At 47.8% G+C, this 14,961-nt stretch overlaps 1 protein-coding gene across 2 annotated transcripts; it reads right to left on the bottom strand.

The window, feature by feature from the left end:
* Nucleotides 1–544: 544 nt before the first annotated feature.
* LOC102006347 (syncytin-1-like) lies at nucleotides 545–14,961 on the bottom strand (the record flags this gene model as incomplete). 2 transcript variants are annotated; one of them, XM_013512777.1, is given in 5 exon segments in its annotated part: nucleotides 545–2,610; nucleotides 4,636–4,876; nucleotides 5,222–5,449; nucleotides 9,780–9,849; nucleotides 14,688–14,961. In XM_013512777.1, coding segments are annotated over 3 exon segments (693 nt in total). In that variant the 3' UTR covers nucleotides 545–2,337.

Raw genomic sequence — 14,961 nt, 5'->3', positions numbered from 1 at the left:
TAAAAGACCAAATCAATCAATGAAATATATACTTTTTGAGACAAGGAACAAAGTTTTAGTTATGGAAATTATGGTGTTTTTAAAATAACCTTTAAAATTATCTCCCTTATTGTAAATCTTAGAAAATATGATTCGTTTTAAACTAAAGGCAAACTTTTATATTGGGGATGGAAATAGCCTTTTAAATTTATCACCTTCGGGGAAAAATGTAAACTACCTTTTTATCTTTTAAAATTCGCTCTATTTCCTATGAGTCTTTATTCCTTGTGAAACTGTTCCTGAGAGAATGGCCTGTTTGCCTCCCTCCAGGTCAGCAATTCAGCACCTCCACTAAGTCAGGAAATACCAGCCACACCCTAAGGACTTGCAGCTGCACACCCGGAGGCCATCCGCACTTGTGTCTAGGAGCACCTAAAAATGCTTTTCCTTTAAGTAATTAATTTTATCTTTGAACACGATAAGTGTCAGAAGACCCAAAGCACTTGGATCCCCTTTAAAAGAATCATTGTAATGTCTAAGAGTAGGAATGCAAAGACTGTTGGGATGTATTTGAAAAATATCATTTAATTTAGTTTGGCTAGCTAAATTAATCACCTCTAAAAATTTCAAGACATAAAATGTGCATCTATCCATAAGATGGGCTCTAATTGCAGGGTCAGGTTGATGGGGGAGGGAATCTTCTCCCACTTAGCTCCTTGCTAGAGCCGTTATGTTAGAATAGACCGTTTACACCTGGACACACCTTGGCAGGCGTCAGTACTAAGCAGCTGCTATTGCTTTATTGTCCGGTGCAGCACCTGGGGCAGGAGTCCTGCAGGAGGCCATAGAGCTCAGGGAACAGGCCCTTTGAGTCCCGCAGCGGGGTGAGGGTCTCCTCTGCCTGGGAGGCGCTTGCCACAAAGGTAATGAGGGGCTCAGGCCTTGCTCCCTGCTCCCCGCTGTCACTGCCTGGTCCGACCAGCTTCTGGTCAGCCCCTGTATCTCCCTCCCGGCCCTGCTGTCGCCCTTGCCTCGAGCGGTACCACAGGGTGCAGCGCCAGCTAGCTCAGCCCTGGCCTTCCTCCCCGGGGCCTGGGCACTGGCTAGGCACCACCGGCAGGTCCTCTGGCTGTCTGAGGCTCCTCGTGCCCCATTTCCACTCCGACTTGTCAGCCTCCACAGTGTCTCCTCCTTTGCTTCTTGACCGAGGTTTCCTGCGTGCCTCCACAGCTCCTCATCCCCGTCCTTGTCGCCCTCTCCAGGCCCACCTAGCTTTAATCTTCTGCCGGCCTCTCCCTGGGCGGCCTCCTCCATCTCTGCCTTGAGCCTTGGCCTCTTTGTTCCCGGTTCCATCCGGCACCCCAGTGTCCTCCAGCACCTGGACCAGAGCAGCAGTGAGCCGGGGGAAGGACGCTGTGGGCAGGGAGTGGGAGTGGCTGGGAGCAGGGAGGGGGGAGGGCATGGCTCCCATGAGGCAGCAGCCCCCAGTCACGGCCCTGGGCAGGGCAGCGCTGACACTTCAGGCTCTGGCGGGGCAGCAGCCCCTAGTTACAGCCCTGGGCAGGGCAGCGCTGACACTTCAGGCTCTGGCGGTAACTGGCTGCAGCTTCCATCTCATCGCCTTGGGGTCCAGCAAGTTGCTGGCAGGGCCCCAACAGTCCTGCTTTATCTTCAGGCCTGGGCTCCACTGCCTGCGCGCCCCCCACAAGCGGCTCCGTGGTCACTGCCTCTGTAGCCACGGGGGACGTGCCCAGCCTCCGTGCGTGCGGGCCATCGCTTTTGTTCTGACCACCGGATACTCTATTTTTGCCCAGATTCCGAGCACTGCTGCCATCACAGCACGGGCGCCTGCTCCCGCACCTGTCACACAGGTCCACACGGCGAAATCTTACTGGGCAAGAACATTTAGTTCTTTTACAACTTTGGCAGGTGATATCCTTCACTCGGCAAGGGTTGTAAGAATTTTGACACATTCTGCAGCGCTGTTTAAAATAAACCTTATTTGTACCCTGGATACACCAAACGAATGCACTCTCTCAGCGGATGTTGCAGTCTTTACAGTGATAATAGCCATATTTTTGCTGGAAGCGCAAGTGCTTCTTGCTTGGCAGGGCACGTGGCAGCGTTTCTCCTGCACAGTGGAGGTTGTGTCTCCACCGCCCCTAGCCCTCCCCACTGCCAGGGGCTGCCCTGGCTTCTGCAGTGCAGGCTGTGGGGCTGCTTCACTAGTTGGAGCCTCCTGGCACTCCCGCCCAGCCCTTGGTGGTGGGGATGTCTTCCTTCCTGCCTCCTCTGGTGCCACAGGGCCCTGCATGCTTGCTGGGACCTTCTCCAGGCCGCCGGTGAGACCGTGGGAACTCACAGGTGAGCACACAGCAAAGGAGCACGGGAAGCAAGTGGGGGCGGCTGGGACTCCTGGTCCCGGCCCGGCGCAGGGTGTCTGCCGCCCAGCATGCACTGTACGGATGGGTCGCATCGCTGGTTCACTTGCACCCCCACGTCATGGCAGCTCGGTCTGCAGGGGCCCGGCCCGAAGCCTGGGCTCGTGTGCGACAGGAGCCTGGCAGAGGAGAACGAGGCAGGAGGGAGTTTCCCACCACACAGCTGCCAACCATGGGTGCCCTTGGTGTCCTGCGCACAGGGGAAGAGATAGGAGGGAGCACACCCTGGGTACCTGAATGCACCCAGCACTTTGTCCCCCATTGCAGCCATCTGGGTGGTCCCCATTATTTGATGGGGCTGAGGGAATCTCCAATGGGGGTTTCCCAGAAAGGGCCCACTTTTCCCAGCAGTTGTAGATCGACACTGATTATTCCAGTGATACCTAAAAGGTGTCTGGCCAGTGGTGCAGAGAGTAATAAAACACTTTTATTACAGAGCACGGAGAAGACCACAAGGAGGAGGGGTGGAAAGGGAGCGAGTCTTCCGGGGTGAACAAAGGGGACAATGGTTATATATGGTCAGGCTAGAGGCAGGGTTTAGGGGGTGGGCTACCTGACCTGGCAAGCCAGCATTTGGTGGGAGGGTGGGAAAATGAAACAGGATATTACGTAAAGGGGAGTAGGAAGTCGTAATTTGACTCTGGGAAGAAGGGTGGGGCATAGCACAAGGCCTTGAGAGGCCAGTGCCATATTGGCCATGGCATATAGTCTCCAGTAGGTGGCGCCACAGCGACTCTAAAGGAATTATGAAGATATTTCATCCCCGCCTTTTTGGTTATGGGGGCAAGGACTCTTCTTAAACTGCTTCCTGCTCAATAGGGGCACCACCATGGTAGGGGGCAAGGGGACGACAGGTGTTGCCTACGTGCCCGCCAGTGTTGGGAATGTCTGCCTGAGCGACGAGTTCTTTGGCCGCGATTTCACGAAGCCTGAATTGAACAAAACTAGACAAAAGTTTAAAAATGCAGGGCCCTACCGGTAAACAGGCCATTATCATGATTATAGGGCCCAGAAGAGGTAGCAAGAATGGTGCCCATGACCCAAATGTGTCATTCCACCAGGACCATGGTGAAGTGGGGGAGAGGTAGTTTCCCAGTTCTGGGTATTTATGCTCAAGCCAGGTGCAAAGGTTTTTTATCTTGTCCGTAACGATCCCAGTTTCATTTATGAAGTAGCAGCATTCTGCTCCCAACATAGCACAGGTGCTCCCTCTCTCAGCCATCAAGACGTCAAGGGCACGTTGATTCTGGAGAGTGACTGCTGCCAGACTATTAACCTGATTTTGAAGTGAACGTATGGCAGGTGTAATGTCATCTGTCCTTCGATGAAGTTCTAGGGAGAGCTGGTGGTACAGCTGTTGAGCATGTATGCCCATGCCTATTCCTCCTGCTCCTAGGCCTATTCCTAATACTGCAGAAATGCTTGCTCCTATAAGGATGGGAGCATGAATAGTCCTAATTTTGTGGTTTAGATGAATATCTGGAGATTTGGATAGGAGTGACATCTCTATGGTATCTTGAGAGTTTATTGTTAGGGCAGGGACTAACAAGACCAATGTGCATGATCCTGTCCACCTTGTGGGGAGACAAGTGTATGCTCCCTTTTTGCATCCTATAAACCATCCCTTTGGTGAACAGACAGCCCTGTCTTTTGTGTGCATAATGTAGTGTGTGCAGTGAGGTAGGTTGTCTAGCTGTAGAGAGGTGTTTTTGACCTCAGAGATCAGACAGGTGAGGTTAACTGGCCACTGTTGAGAGGGATAGCTCTGCAGTGGGCCTACCATGGCTGGATTGTGTGGAAAGGACGGGTGTGAGGAATTCCAGTGTAGGAGCTGCCATGTGTATGTCCTGCCGATAAGGGACACAGAGCCAACATTCTGTAAGGTTGGAAGAATGTGAGAGTGTGCCGTAGACATGTGAAAGAAGGCGTGGAATAGGAGGAGTGACCTGAGATTGTAGGACTCCAGAAGTGTAAGCTGGAACCTCTATTACTGGAAGTGGGGTCACCAGCTGGGTTTTTAGGGTTAAAAAGTTGCCACGCCTGTTTTCGCCCTGATTATCAAAGGAGAGGCCCCATGTCTTTCCCAGGAGGAGTTGGGGATGTGGTGCATTGAGGATTGAGAACATTACCCGTCTGACCCCATCACCCCATTTTACAAACCTGGCTGAGATGAGAGGATCTGCGTCCTTTACTACTTGTCCCCCTGAGTTTATACCTGTGGTTTCACAAACCGAAGTTTCAAGATAGAAGATGCTGGTATCGGTGCATTGCCTCTGGCAAACAATGGCAGGCTGAGGAATGATGTATAAGCCACACAGATGGCAGCATGGTCCCTTGGGGCCACTGCATAAGTGTCTTGGTGTCGGGGCCCAGAGGTGTGCAGTTGTCCGTCAGACTTGCATCCATTTTTCTGCTTCCCAGGTACACTGAATGGGCACCATTTGACAGTATGGAACCTGAAAGGTAACCTTGGGATTTGAGGGAGTAAAATTGCGAGAACACACCATCCCTTGGTTGGAGAGAGGGAGACTTATGGTGTAGGTAGGTTGTGTTTGTGGAGTGGAGCTGGAAAAAGGTAGGAATAGTGTGAGGCTCAGAAACAGAATCATATTTTTGAGGCCTGAGGTAGACAGAGGAGGGTGGAGATCCCAAAGGCCATTATCAAGTATAGGAGGACAACAGCAAGCTTTTGTGCCACCTGGAAATCACTTGGACAAACAGTTCACAGTCCGATGGCAAATGCTAAGATAAGTAGTATGTAGAGGACCAAAAGCAGAAGAGGGTCACAATACATTGGTTACCTTGGTAACTCACTAGAGGTTCTAGTGAGTTTTAGATGGGTAGGAGATAAAAGTTGTGATGACCACTCTGACGTTGGAGGTTTGGGGTCTGGAGTGACCAGATTGCTGGGACACCTTTTTTCCTGGGTGATTTGAAACCAAGATGGAAGGCCAGCGACCTTGATGGCTGTGGGAGTCATGAGCCCACCACCAAGTGGGGGCTCCCCACCTTGATTGTAGTCCTGTAGGCTTAGAAGTGTTAAGATATATTAAGTCTCCAGGTGTTATGGGTGGCTCTGGCTGTTTGCCATCCACTGGTTGTGGAAGACAGAGGTCCGCATATTGATGCAAGAGGTATCAAAGAAAAGATAAAATTGGGATGTAGTCAGCAATAGGGGGTAAGTTGTCAGGAGTTGGGAAGTTATGAAGCAGAAATAGCCTACCATACATGAGCTCGAAAGGACTCAGGAAAGTGGGTGCTTTAGGAAATGCCCTGAGCTTAGTTAATGCTAGGGGGAGAAGCTGGGGCCAAGGCAGGTGTAATTCTAAGATTAGCTTGGTAACGTGAGTCTTCAGAAGTCCATTTGCCTTTTCTACCTTGCTCGAGGATTGTGGATGCTATGGTATATGTAAGTGCCAAGTAATGTTAAGGCTAGAAGAGACCTGTTGAGTAATCTATGAGATAAATGCTGGACTATTATCTGACTGGATAGTCCGTGGCAGTCCAAACCTGGGAATAATGTCCTGTAAAATGGTCTGGGAAACTACATCAACAGTTTCTTGTGTGGTGGGGAATGCTTCTATCCACCCAGAAAAGGTACTAACAAGGGTGAGAAGATATCTACAGGTTTTGTAGCGGGGCATGTATGTGAAGTCGCCTTGCCAGTCTTCACCTGGTGTTTTCCCTCAGAGCTGGTGAGTTGGGAAAGAAGGGGGTGGCAAGTGTCCCTGAGGGGAAGTTTTAGCACAGAGCTGACAGTTCTGAGTGACCTGGAGAGTGATGGCCTTCAGGGAAGGATGTGTGGTGACGAGTTAGGAGTTCATATAAGGCTTGAGTACCGACATGGAAGCAGTTGTGTAGGTCTGTGATGATGATCTGTGCCCGTTGGTCTGGGAGAAGTTTTGGCCCCTGAAAAATCCATCCTTGAGTGTTTTGATGATAATCGGGTTTTTGGAGTAAGCGTAGTTGTTCTGACGAATACTGAGGTGAGGGCATGGCTTTTGGAGTAAGGGGGAGAAGACAGGAAGGATACGGCTGTTGAGCAGCCAACTTAGCCTGTGTGTCAGCAAATATATTTCCCTGAGCAATAGCGTCTGTGGGAGTCTGGTGTCCCCTGCAGTGGATGATGGCTGCTTGTTTTTGGAGCTGTGCCACTTCTAAAAGTTTGAGGATGAGAGGTGCATTGGTAATAGGTGTGCCCTGAGCACTAATGAATCCTCTTTCTTGCCAAATTGTAGCGTGAGAGTGGAGGATGCTGAATGTGTGTTTGGAGTCTGTATAAATACTGATAATCTTATCTTTGGCTAGAGTGAGTGCATGCGTAAGGGCTATGAGTTCTGCCTTTTGTGAAGATGTCCTGGGTGGCAGCGGTTCTGTCTCTATCACTGTTGACCCGTTAACGGTGGCATATCTTGCTCCCCTCTTGGTGTCTGTGTTTGTTGAGCTGCCATCTGTGAACCATGTGTCAGAGGCTGTGGGGAGAAGAGTGCTGGTGATACGAGGAAAGGGAGTTGGGGTCATCTGCAAGACATCAACACAATTATGTTGGGGAAGTTCATCAAGAGTGGGGAGTAAAGTGGCTGGGTTGAGGGGTCCACTAGTGATTTAGTAATGGAAGTGTCCCATATGAGTGTCAGATGAACTTCCTGCAGGTGGGAAGGAGTCATTAAACTCAGAATTGTCTTGTGTGAGATGAGCTCATTAAGGTGATGTGGTGAATGTACTGTGATAGACTGTCCTAAGGTGAACTTTTTTGTGTCTTGTGTCAATATGATTGCTGCAGCAAGAGCCCAAAGACAGGGAGCCTATTTTTGAACTGTGTTGTCTAGCTGTTTTGAGAGAAATGCCACTGCCTGAAATGAAGGTCCCCTTTTGTGTCCTAAGTCTCCCACTACATTATTACCCTGAGGGGAAGTGTACAGAATGAAGGGCTGGGTGGGGTCAGGTAAAGTGAGAACTGGGGCTCTCAAAAGAGCCTCCTGTAGCTTATGGCAAGAGCTTTGTATAGGTCTGGTAGGGTCAAGAGGTTCAGAGAAGGAGCCCTTGGATTACTTGTAGAGACGCTGAGTGAGAGAAGCAAAGTTAGGAATCCAGAGACAAAAAAAGTTGGCTAAACCAAGGAAAGAGAGGATTTGTTGTTTTGTGGTTGGGACCTGGAGGTCATGCAGGAGAGCCTTATGGTCTGTGGTAATGGAATGAGTGGTGGGAGTGAGAGTGAGCCCCAAATATTTGACCTTTGGAGAGGCTATTTGGGCTTTGGCTGGGGATACTCTATATCCTCGGTTGACAGAAAATTGAGGAGAGTAACTTTGTGTTGTATTGCCAGCGCATGGGAAGGGGAACAGAGAAGGAGGTCATCTATGTACTGGAGCAGAGTGCTGGGTTTAAGGTTAAGGGCCTCTAGATCTGTAGCTAGGGCTTGACTGAATAAGTGAGGACTATCTCTGAATCCCTGAGGTAGTACTGTCCACGTGAGCTGTAGAGTATCTGAGTCTGTCCACGTAAAGGCAAAGAGTTTTGGCAGTCTGGATGCAGTGGGATGGTGAAAAAGGCATCTTTTAGGTCCAGAACCGTAAAGTGAGTTGTGGAAGGGGGAATATGGGAGAGCATGGTGTAGGGTTTAGGCACTACAGGATGAATAGGTGTGACTACATTATTAATAACCCTGAGGTCTTAAACTAAGTGATAGGAGCCATTGGGTTTGATTACGGGGCAGGCTCATGCCCAGTGTCCTTCATTGCCGCATTTGAAGCATGGTCCGGGAGGGGCTCAGACATTGTTACTGGCACCACCTTGTTTGGCATCCATCTGTTTAGGTCTGTCTGCTTTAGAAACCCCGAGTGCCACTACTAGAATCTCATGTTGATATTGGGCAGCCACCTTAGCAACTGCCATCCTGCTAGCCTGTTTATCTAATTTTTGTTGTTCCTCCCTGTTATTGAAAACATGAAAGGCCAAGGCTAAGAGCTCTTTCGGTTAAGAGTGAGGGCCGAGCTCAGATTTCTTAAATTTAGCTTGAATATCTGGGGCTGATTGCGAGATAAAGTGAGAATTAACAAGTACTATCCCCACATTTGACTCTGGATCAATGTCTATAAACTGACTTAGAGTGTCAGTGAGTCTGGCCAGGAACTCAGCAGGATTTTCATTGTTCCTCTGAGTCTATTCTACAAGTTTATTATAGTTAACAGGTTTATGAGAGATCTTTTTAAGGGCCGCTACAACACAATTGATCATTATGTTGACTTTGCGGGAGCCCTCAGGCTCCTGATAGTCCCAATAGGGATCCATAAATGGCACTGCAGAAGCTCCATCAGGATAATCTGGATTAGCTCAGTCCTTAATGTTAGCCTCCTCTTGGGCTGCTTCCCATAACTCCTTTCTTTGATGAGGAGAAAGAGTGGAGTTGAAGATGGTAAAAATATCTTTATAATGTAAATCATAAGAGCCGGTGACAAACTCTAATTCTGAAACATGTCTGTGGGGATCAGCTGCAAAAGACCCCAATTTATTAGAAATCTATGAAAGGTTGGAGAGGGTAAAAGGAACATGGATATGAATTAGCCCTTCAGGGCTAGCCTGTTCCCGAAGGGGGCACAGACGTTGAGGCTGAGATGAATTAGGGGGTGGTGGAGGGTAAGTGGAGTCAGGGACGGGGGGCAGCGAGGAGTCAGGACAAGATGGCGGAGGGTGGTTGTGTGACCTGCAGCAAGATAGCTGCTGCTGACCATGAGACTCAGGGCAGGATGGCTGCTGGTGACCATGTGAGTCAGGGCAAGATGGCCTCCAGTGGTCATGTGACCCACAGCAGGATGGCTGCCAGTGACCATGTGGCTCAAGACAAGATGGCTGCCTGTGACCATGTGGCTGAAGGTTGCCCTCTTGTGTCCTCCTACCATGTGCCCCCTTAGATTGGGTGTTGTGGGCAGGAGGAGAGGAAGGCAACCACCACTCTTTCTTTCTTAAATTGGACCAGGTTAGAGGGCTCAGACTCTATTGGTGGAGCCCTTTCTCCACCCTCCACGTCCCCTTTAGGCTCTGGACTTGATTTAACAAATCCCTTAGGGTTACAAAACCCCTCCAAACCAACATCCAGAAAATTGAATATAGGAGTCAAACATGCAACAAACACTTCCACAGAAATCTACCCCGGGAGTCTTGAGCTGCTACTTGCACTTCAATATCCCTTTCTCTTTTGGCTTCTTTGAAGCCTATATATTTTCTAGCCCTACAGAACATACATCCCCACGCTTTATACCTGATGTGCCAGTGCCATGCACTCCAGTGCTGAATACTAGCTTTCACAAATGCATTCCCCCCTTCTGCTGTGTGCTCTTGGGAAGTGTACCCACTGCTCACCTGTTTTCTCTCAGCAGGTGTCCAGTTCAGGTGCTACATGTAGTGTACCTTGTTGATTTCTCTTTGTACCCTGGAAAGAAATAATGGTGGGTATGAGAAAAATAGACAAGAGACAATAGCTGGGGTCAGGTGGAGTTACCTCTTGCCTAATGAGCAGGAGGATTGACTTCAACAGTAGGGCCATTTATTTTATACACTTGCAAAGTTAGTATCATTGGGGGGAAATGTTGCCTAGCGAGAAATGACTGTAATTGTGTGGCAGGATGCCTTTTCCAATACTGAGATAGCTTGACTGCTTGACAAATAACAGCTCCAGTGGCTCCCAACATTATACCATTAATCTTCTCTGCTGGATGGGTAACAACTGAGGTTTGGAGACCAAAAATTAGAAAGATAAATTGGGCTAGAGGACAGCCAATATTTTGGCTATGCCCTCTGAGGTCAGTATAGACTAAGGGCAGGAAAGAACCTGTGCTGTGACATCCTATAACTCGGTTGAGTCCCTGATTTTCTGATCAAGGAGATTATGGGACCACAGAGGAATGTGATACTACAATACGTAGTGTGCCTAAGGAGAGTCACCAGGAGAGAAAAAATCCCTCAAGCTTTCTGAGAAAGCCTTTATCAAGCAATGGTCATGACTCATCCAGATGGCTGACACTGAGAGAAGATCAAGAGATGCTGTACTTGGTTCCAAGATGATTCCTGAGGAGAATTAACTGACCTGGATAGAGAGCAAAAGGTTAAATTTTTATTTACACAGGTCTCACTTTAACTTGGCTTTGAACATCCAGCAGAAAAGTGTAACCACAAGATGTAAAGAAAAAAAAAAGTGTAACCACAGTAATAGGTTAGCCATAAAAGGTTCAAGTCACCAACAACTTCTGACAGCTGCCAGCTAAATTAATAATTGTTATGGACTTTGGACTATATTCTTCAAGCACAGCTTTTCCAGCTTCAAATGAACACCAATCATTTCTGCAACCAAACAGAAAAGGGAGATATGTTGGGAGCCGCTTGATACTACTTTGCAAGTGTATAAAATAAATGCCCCTATTCTTGCAGCCAGTCCTCCTGCTCATCAGGCAAGAGGTAACTCTACCTGACCCCGGCTATTGTCTCTTATCTTTATTTTCTATATCCTCTCACCATTTTCTCCTGGGGACCTTGGAGAGGCCACCAACTCCCACATCTCTTTGTGTCAAAAGGGAGTTGAGGTCCCCTGTTACAATAGTGTTATTAATTATATGGGTTTTCATGTCTGTTAAGATTTGTCTTATATATTTTTTCCCATCTACTTCCTGGGGGCAGAGCAAGTGACCTAGGACCCGCCGCCATTACAGTCTGAGTCTCTGCCCTCCGTGCACCCGCGGCAAACAGGAGGTCCTCACTCAGAAGCCCCGGGGACTTCTCTCACTGGGGTATGCATGCAGCCCCTCTCTGTGCATGCCCTGTTCCCAGTGAGTGAGTGCTCCATGACCTGCTGGTCCCGTGGTTCGAGTACGTGCTTTACTCACACCGCCATGGTTCCCAGCTGAAACTCGTGGAGAGCCAGGTATTTCCAATCTACTTCCTGGGGGCAGAGCAGACGACTGAAGACCCCACCAGCATTACAGTCTGAGTTTCTGCCCTCTGTGCACTTGTGGCAGACAGGTGATCCTCACTAAGAAGGCCTGGGGACTGCTCTCACTGGGGTTCGCATGTGGCCCTCCTTGCGTGCTCCCTGTGTCGAGGAAGCGAGTGCTCCAAGAGCTGCTGGTGCAGCAGTTCAAGTCCGTGCTTTACTTGCACCTGGACCCCCTGGGGCTTGCAGGCACAGGCAGTCTGTGACTGCACTCCGTCCGGCCTGCATCTCATTCCTGTATGTGTCCTGAACTGACTAGAGATGAAGAATCAAGTGGTTCACAAACTGTCGACCCTGTAGTTTGCGCCTGGGTTTTGCCTGCACCCTGAACTGCCTGGGGACATAGGTCCACTGGACTGGGATTGTCACAACAGTGCAACCCGAGTCTGGGCCATGCACGTGCCCTAAACTGCAAGGGGATGCTGGATCAGATGGTCTGCCATGAGCTGACACCAATGCCCGCATCTGAGACCTGGGATAACTAGATACAAATCAACAACTTCCAGAAAACCTGAGACTAAGTAGTGCTTCTCAGGGGTCACTGACGGGCAAACCTGACCAAGAGGAAGACTAGGGACACTAGTGGCCTTTGCTGTGCAGCCACTGAAGAGGGAAACAGCTTTCTGCATCTGGTAGCAAACATGACAAAACAAAGGACTAAAACACAATCCCAGAACTCCACCCCACTCAGAACAAGTCCAGGAGACATCGATATAGGAGAACTTGGTAAACACATGTCTGAATTAGCTGAAATTATTGCAATGGCCATAGAAGGGCATAAGGCCATTAGAATTCCATAAGGCTATAGAAGAGATGATATCAGAAATAATCTCTCAGGCAAAAAATGAAATGACAATAATAATGAAGGAACTGCTCAAAAAGTCTGAAGAAGAAACATATAAGAAAATAGAAGAACTAAGGCAATGGACAGAAGCATTAAATGAAAAATATAGAAAGGACTTAGAATGCATGAACCAGATTCAAAGAGACTCCCAGGAAAACAAAGCTACCATTGAAAGCTGCCAAAACCACTTGAATGAGGCTGAAGATAGAATCTCAGACTTTGAAGACAGCATGGCAGCTAGCGACCATGAAAGGAAGGATCTTGTAAAATCAACAAGGATCCAGGAAAAGTCAATTCAACAGTTTCAGCAACTCCCAACAGACTGAATGTGAATTGTCCACTATTTCCTGAGTATTGTGGGACCTTTTCACAAGGTGATGCATGCCAAATGATTTACATATACTTTTTAACTTTTTAGAACAAATTTTTGATCCTCTCATAGCACTATAGACCCAACTATTGTTAGATCCATGTATTTCTCTAGTCAAATCCTAATCATTACTAAATACGACTCCATTTCGGATAGTGTAGCTACCTTAGGGTTTAATCTTCTTGAGGCTCAATTGCAGTCTTCTGTTTTAATTGTTTCTTTGAAATTGTGTCATGTTGAATATGGTGATATTTGGTGTGAATGCTAGGGACAAATTTATTGTGGCTATTTTGCAAAGCTTGTCACACCAGAGGAACTATGAAAACTCTTACAACCATTGCAGCACTGGATCATAGTTTAGGGTTTTTGATAGAATAAATTGAAAGCCCTTTGAATGGTCTTATATGAAATTTCTATGCTTTCTATCACACTAAGGTTATTAGTGGCTTGAGAACTGTTATTAGTTTCTTAATGGAGAATAATCTGAAATTTTCAAAGACCAAATAATACTTAATTGATGGAACTTGTAAAAATAAACTTTATTTCTAAGTAACAACTGGAATGAATGGATTAGATACCACCCTTGAACCTGTGCAAAGGAGAAAAGGGCTTGAGATTTGAGTTTATAATCAAAATCAAAAAATATAAGCAGTCATGTCAGTATACCTCAAAATTATTTACGTGTAATGAAAGCTATCTTGTTCATTGTATGACATTTAGCATCATCTGTGGCCCAACATCACAAGATGCCTTTCCCCCTCTGTCTTTAGAAAAAGATCTCAAGATATGTCCACACACTGAAAGCCATGACCTAACAACTACTTTGGGAACCTGATGTAGCTCAATAACAAGATACAGAATGGAAAAAAGTCCAGGCTCCTACCAAACCTGGAGGGGTTTTTCATTTCTCCACTTCTACAACTTTGAGCCAGAGTGCCTAAAGCAGTCAAGCTACCTCAGTCTTGAGAAAATCATCCTGTGTAGAAAATTTCAGTCATTAGTGACTAGGCGACCTTGTGTCTCAAGATACTAACTTTGCAAAAGTATAAATACATGCCCCTACTGTTGTTGTTCAGTCCTCTTCTCCCATTTGGTAAAGAGGTCTCCACCTGACCCAGCTCTTGTCTCTTGTCTATCTTTTCCTCCCACCACCATTGCTCTCCAGGGTACACCGAGAGACTAAAAGGTCCTCACATTTTGAGCCTGCAACAAGGACCCCAAATAAGGGAAAAGTGGGCAGCACAAATGTTTCCCAAATGCGTGCAATGGGGGTGGGGTGGGCATATTGGTGAGAGCCAGTAATCAGCACTGGAATACCTTGGCGCTGGTACATCAGGTATAAAGCATGGGCATTCAGTCCTCTAGGGCTCGAAAATATATAGGCTACGAGAAGTGGTTTTGATATGCAAAGAGTTGCTGGAATCACACTGAATAATGTTCATACGAAGAAAATCTACGAAGATTTAACAACCAATGTTAATTTTAATGATTTTTGTTTGTTGTAAGTACAAAATGCATGACATACAGGACTTAAAAAGAAAAAGATTATTTTAGCTCATAGTTTCAGAGATTGATTTCAGCTGTTACTTGACCTCAACAGAGAAATAGCACAGTGGAAGGAAATGAAGAAACAAAACTGCTACCTGAGAACCAGGAAGAATAGAGCAAAACAGGTGCCGCAGAGGAAGGGGGAGGGAAGAGATGAGGTTCCAAACGACACCCCTCCACGATGCAACCAGACACTCCAGCAGGACGCTTTACTAACGTCCTATGCACGTCTCATGCCAAACAAGACGGTAACCAAGGGGGTCGCAGGACTCCAGGTAATAGTTCCTTCTAGCAATACTGAAGTGTTGAAAGACAGATTTGCAGCTTTTGAGGAGGGAACACAAGGTGCTTACAGTCTGAAGTCCTGAGGTTTCTCTGCCTCAACACCAGAAAGTACGTTTATTCATCAGTCATGTGACTCTCCTTGGCACGTGTTTTCTTGGCCTAGAATGAGTGAGTCAAGAGATACAGTATGAGGAAGTCTTGTCCGTGAGGCCAACGACCTGATTCCGAATTTCTCACCTCTCACAACGGCAGGGTCGCTCACTCTTCTGTTGTGTCCTGGCCTTGCCTGGACTTGTGACGCTCTCTCACGGGGATTTGTCCATGGCGAATCAACTGCAACTGGCTTAGCTGACTGGTGACCCCCTTTGGAACAGCGACGCAGGGGAAGAGCCCACCGCATCCAGTAAGAAGACCGGAGCAGCCAGGCGTGCTGTTGCGTCCTCCTAACCCAGCCCCGGGGATGCTGAAGCAGAAGGATCCCGTGGGCTCTCACGTCCAGCGTGAGCTACAC

The sequence above is a fragment of the Chinchilla lanigera genome, unplaced genomic scaffold, assembly GCF_000276665.1.
Source record: "Chinchilla lanigera isolate Chin_1 unplaced genomic scaffold, ChiLan1.0 scaffold00016, whole genome shotgun sequence".
Classification (NCBI taxonomy): Eukaryota; Metazoa; Chordata; class Mammalia; order Rodentia; family Chinchillidae; genus Chinchilla; species Chinchilla lanigera.
The sequence above is the reverse complement of the archived record's forward strand: the minus strand, read 5'-3'. Positions and strand labels throughout refer to the sequence as shown.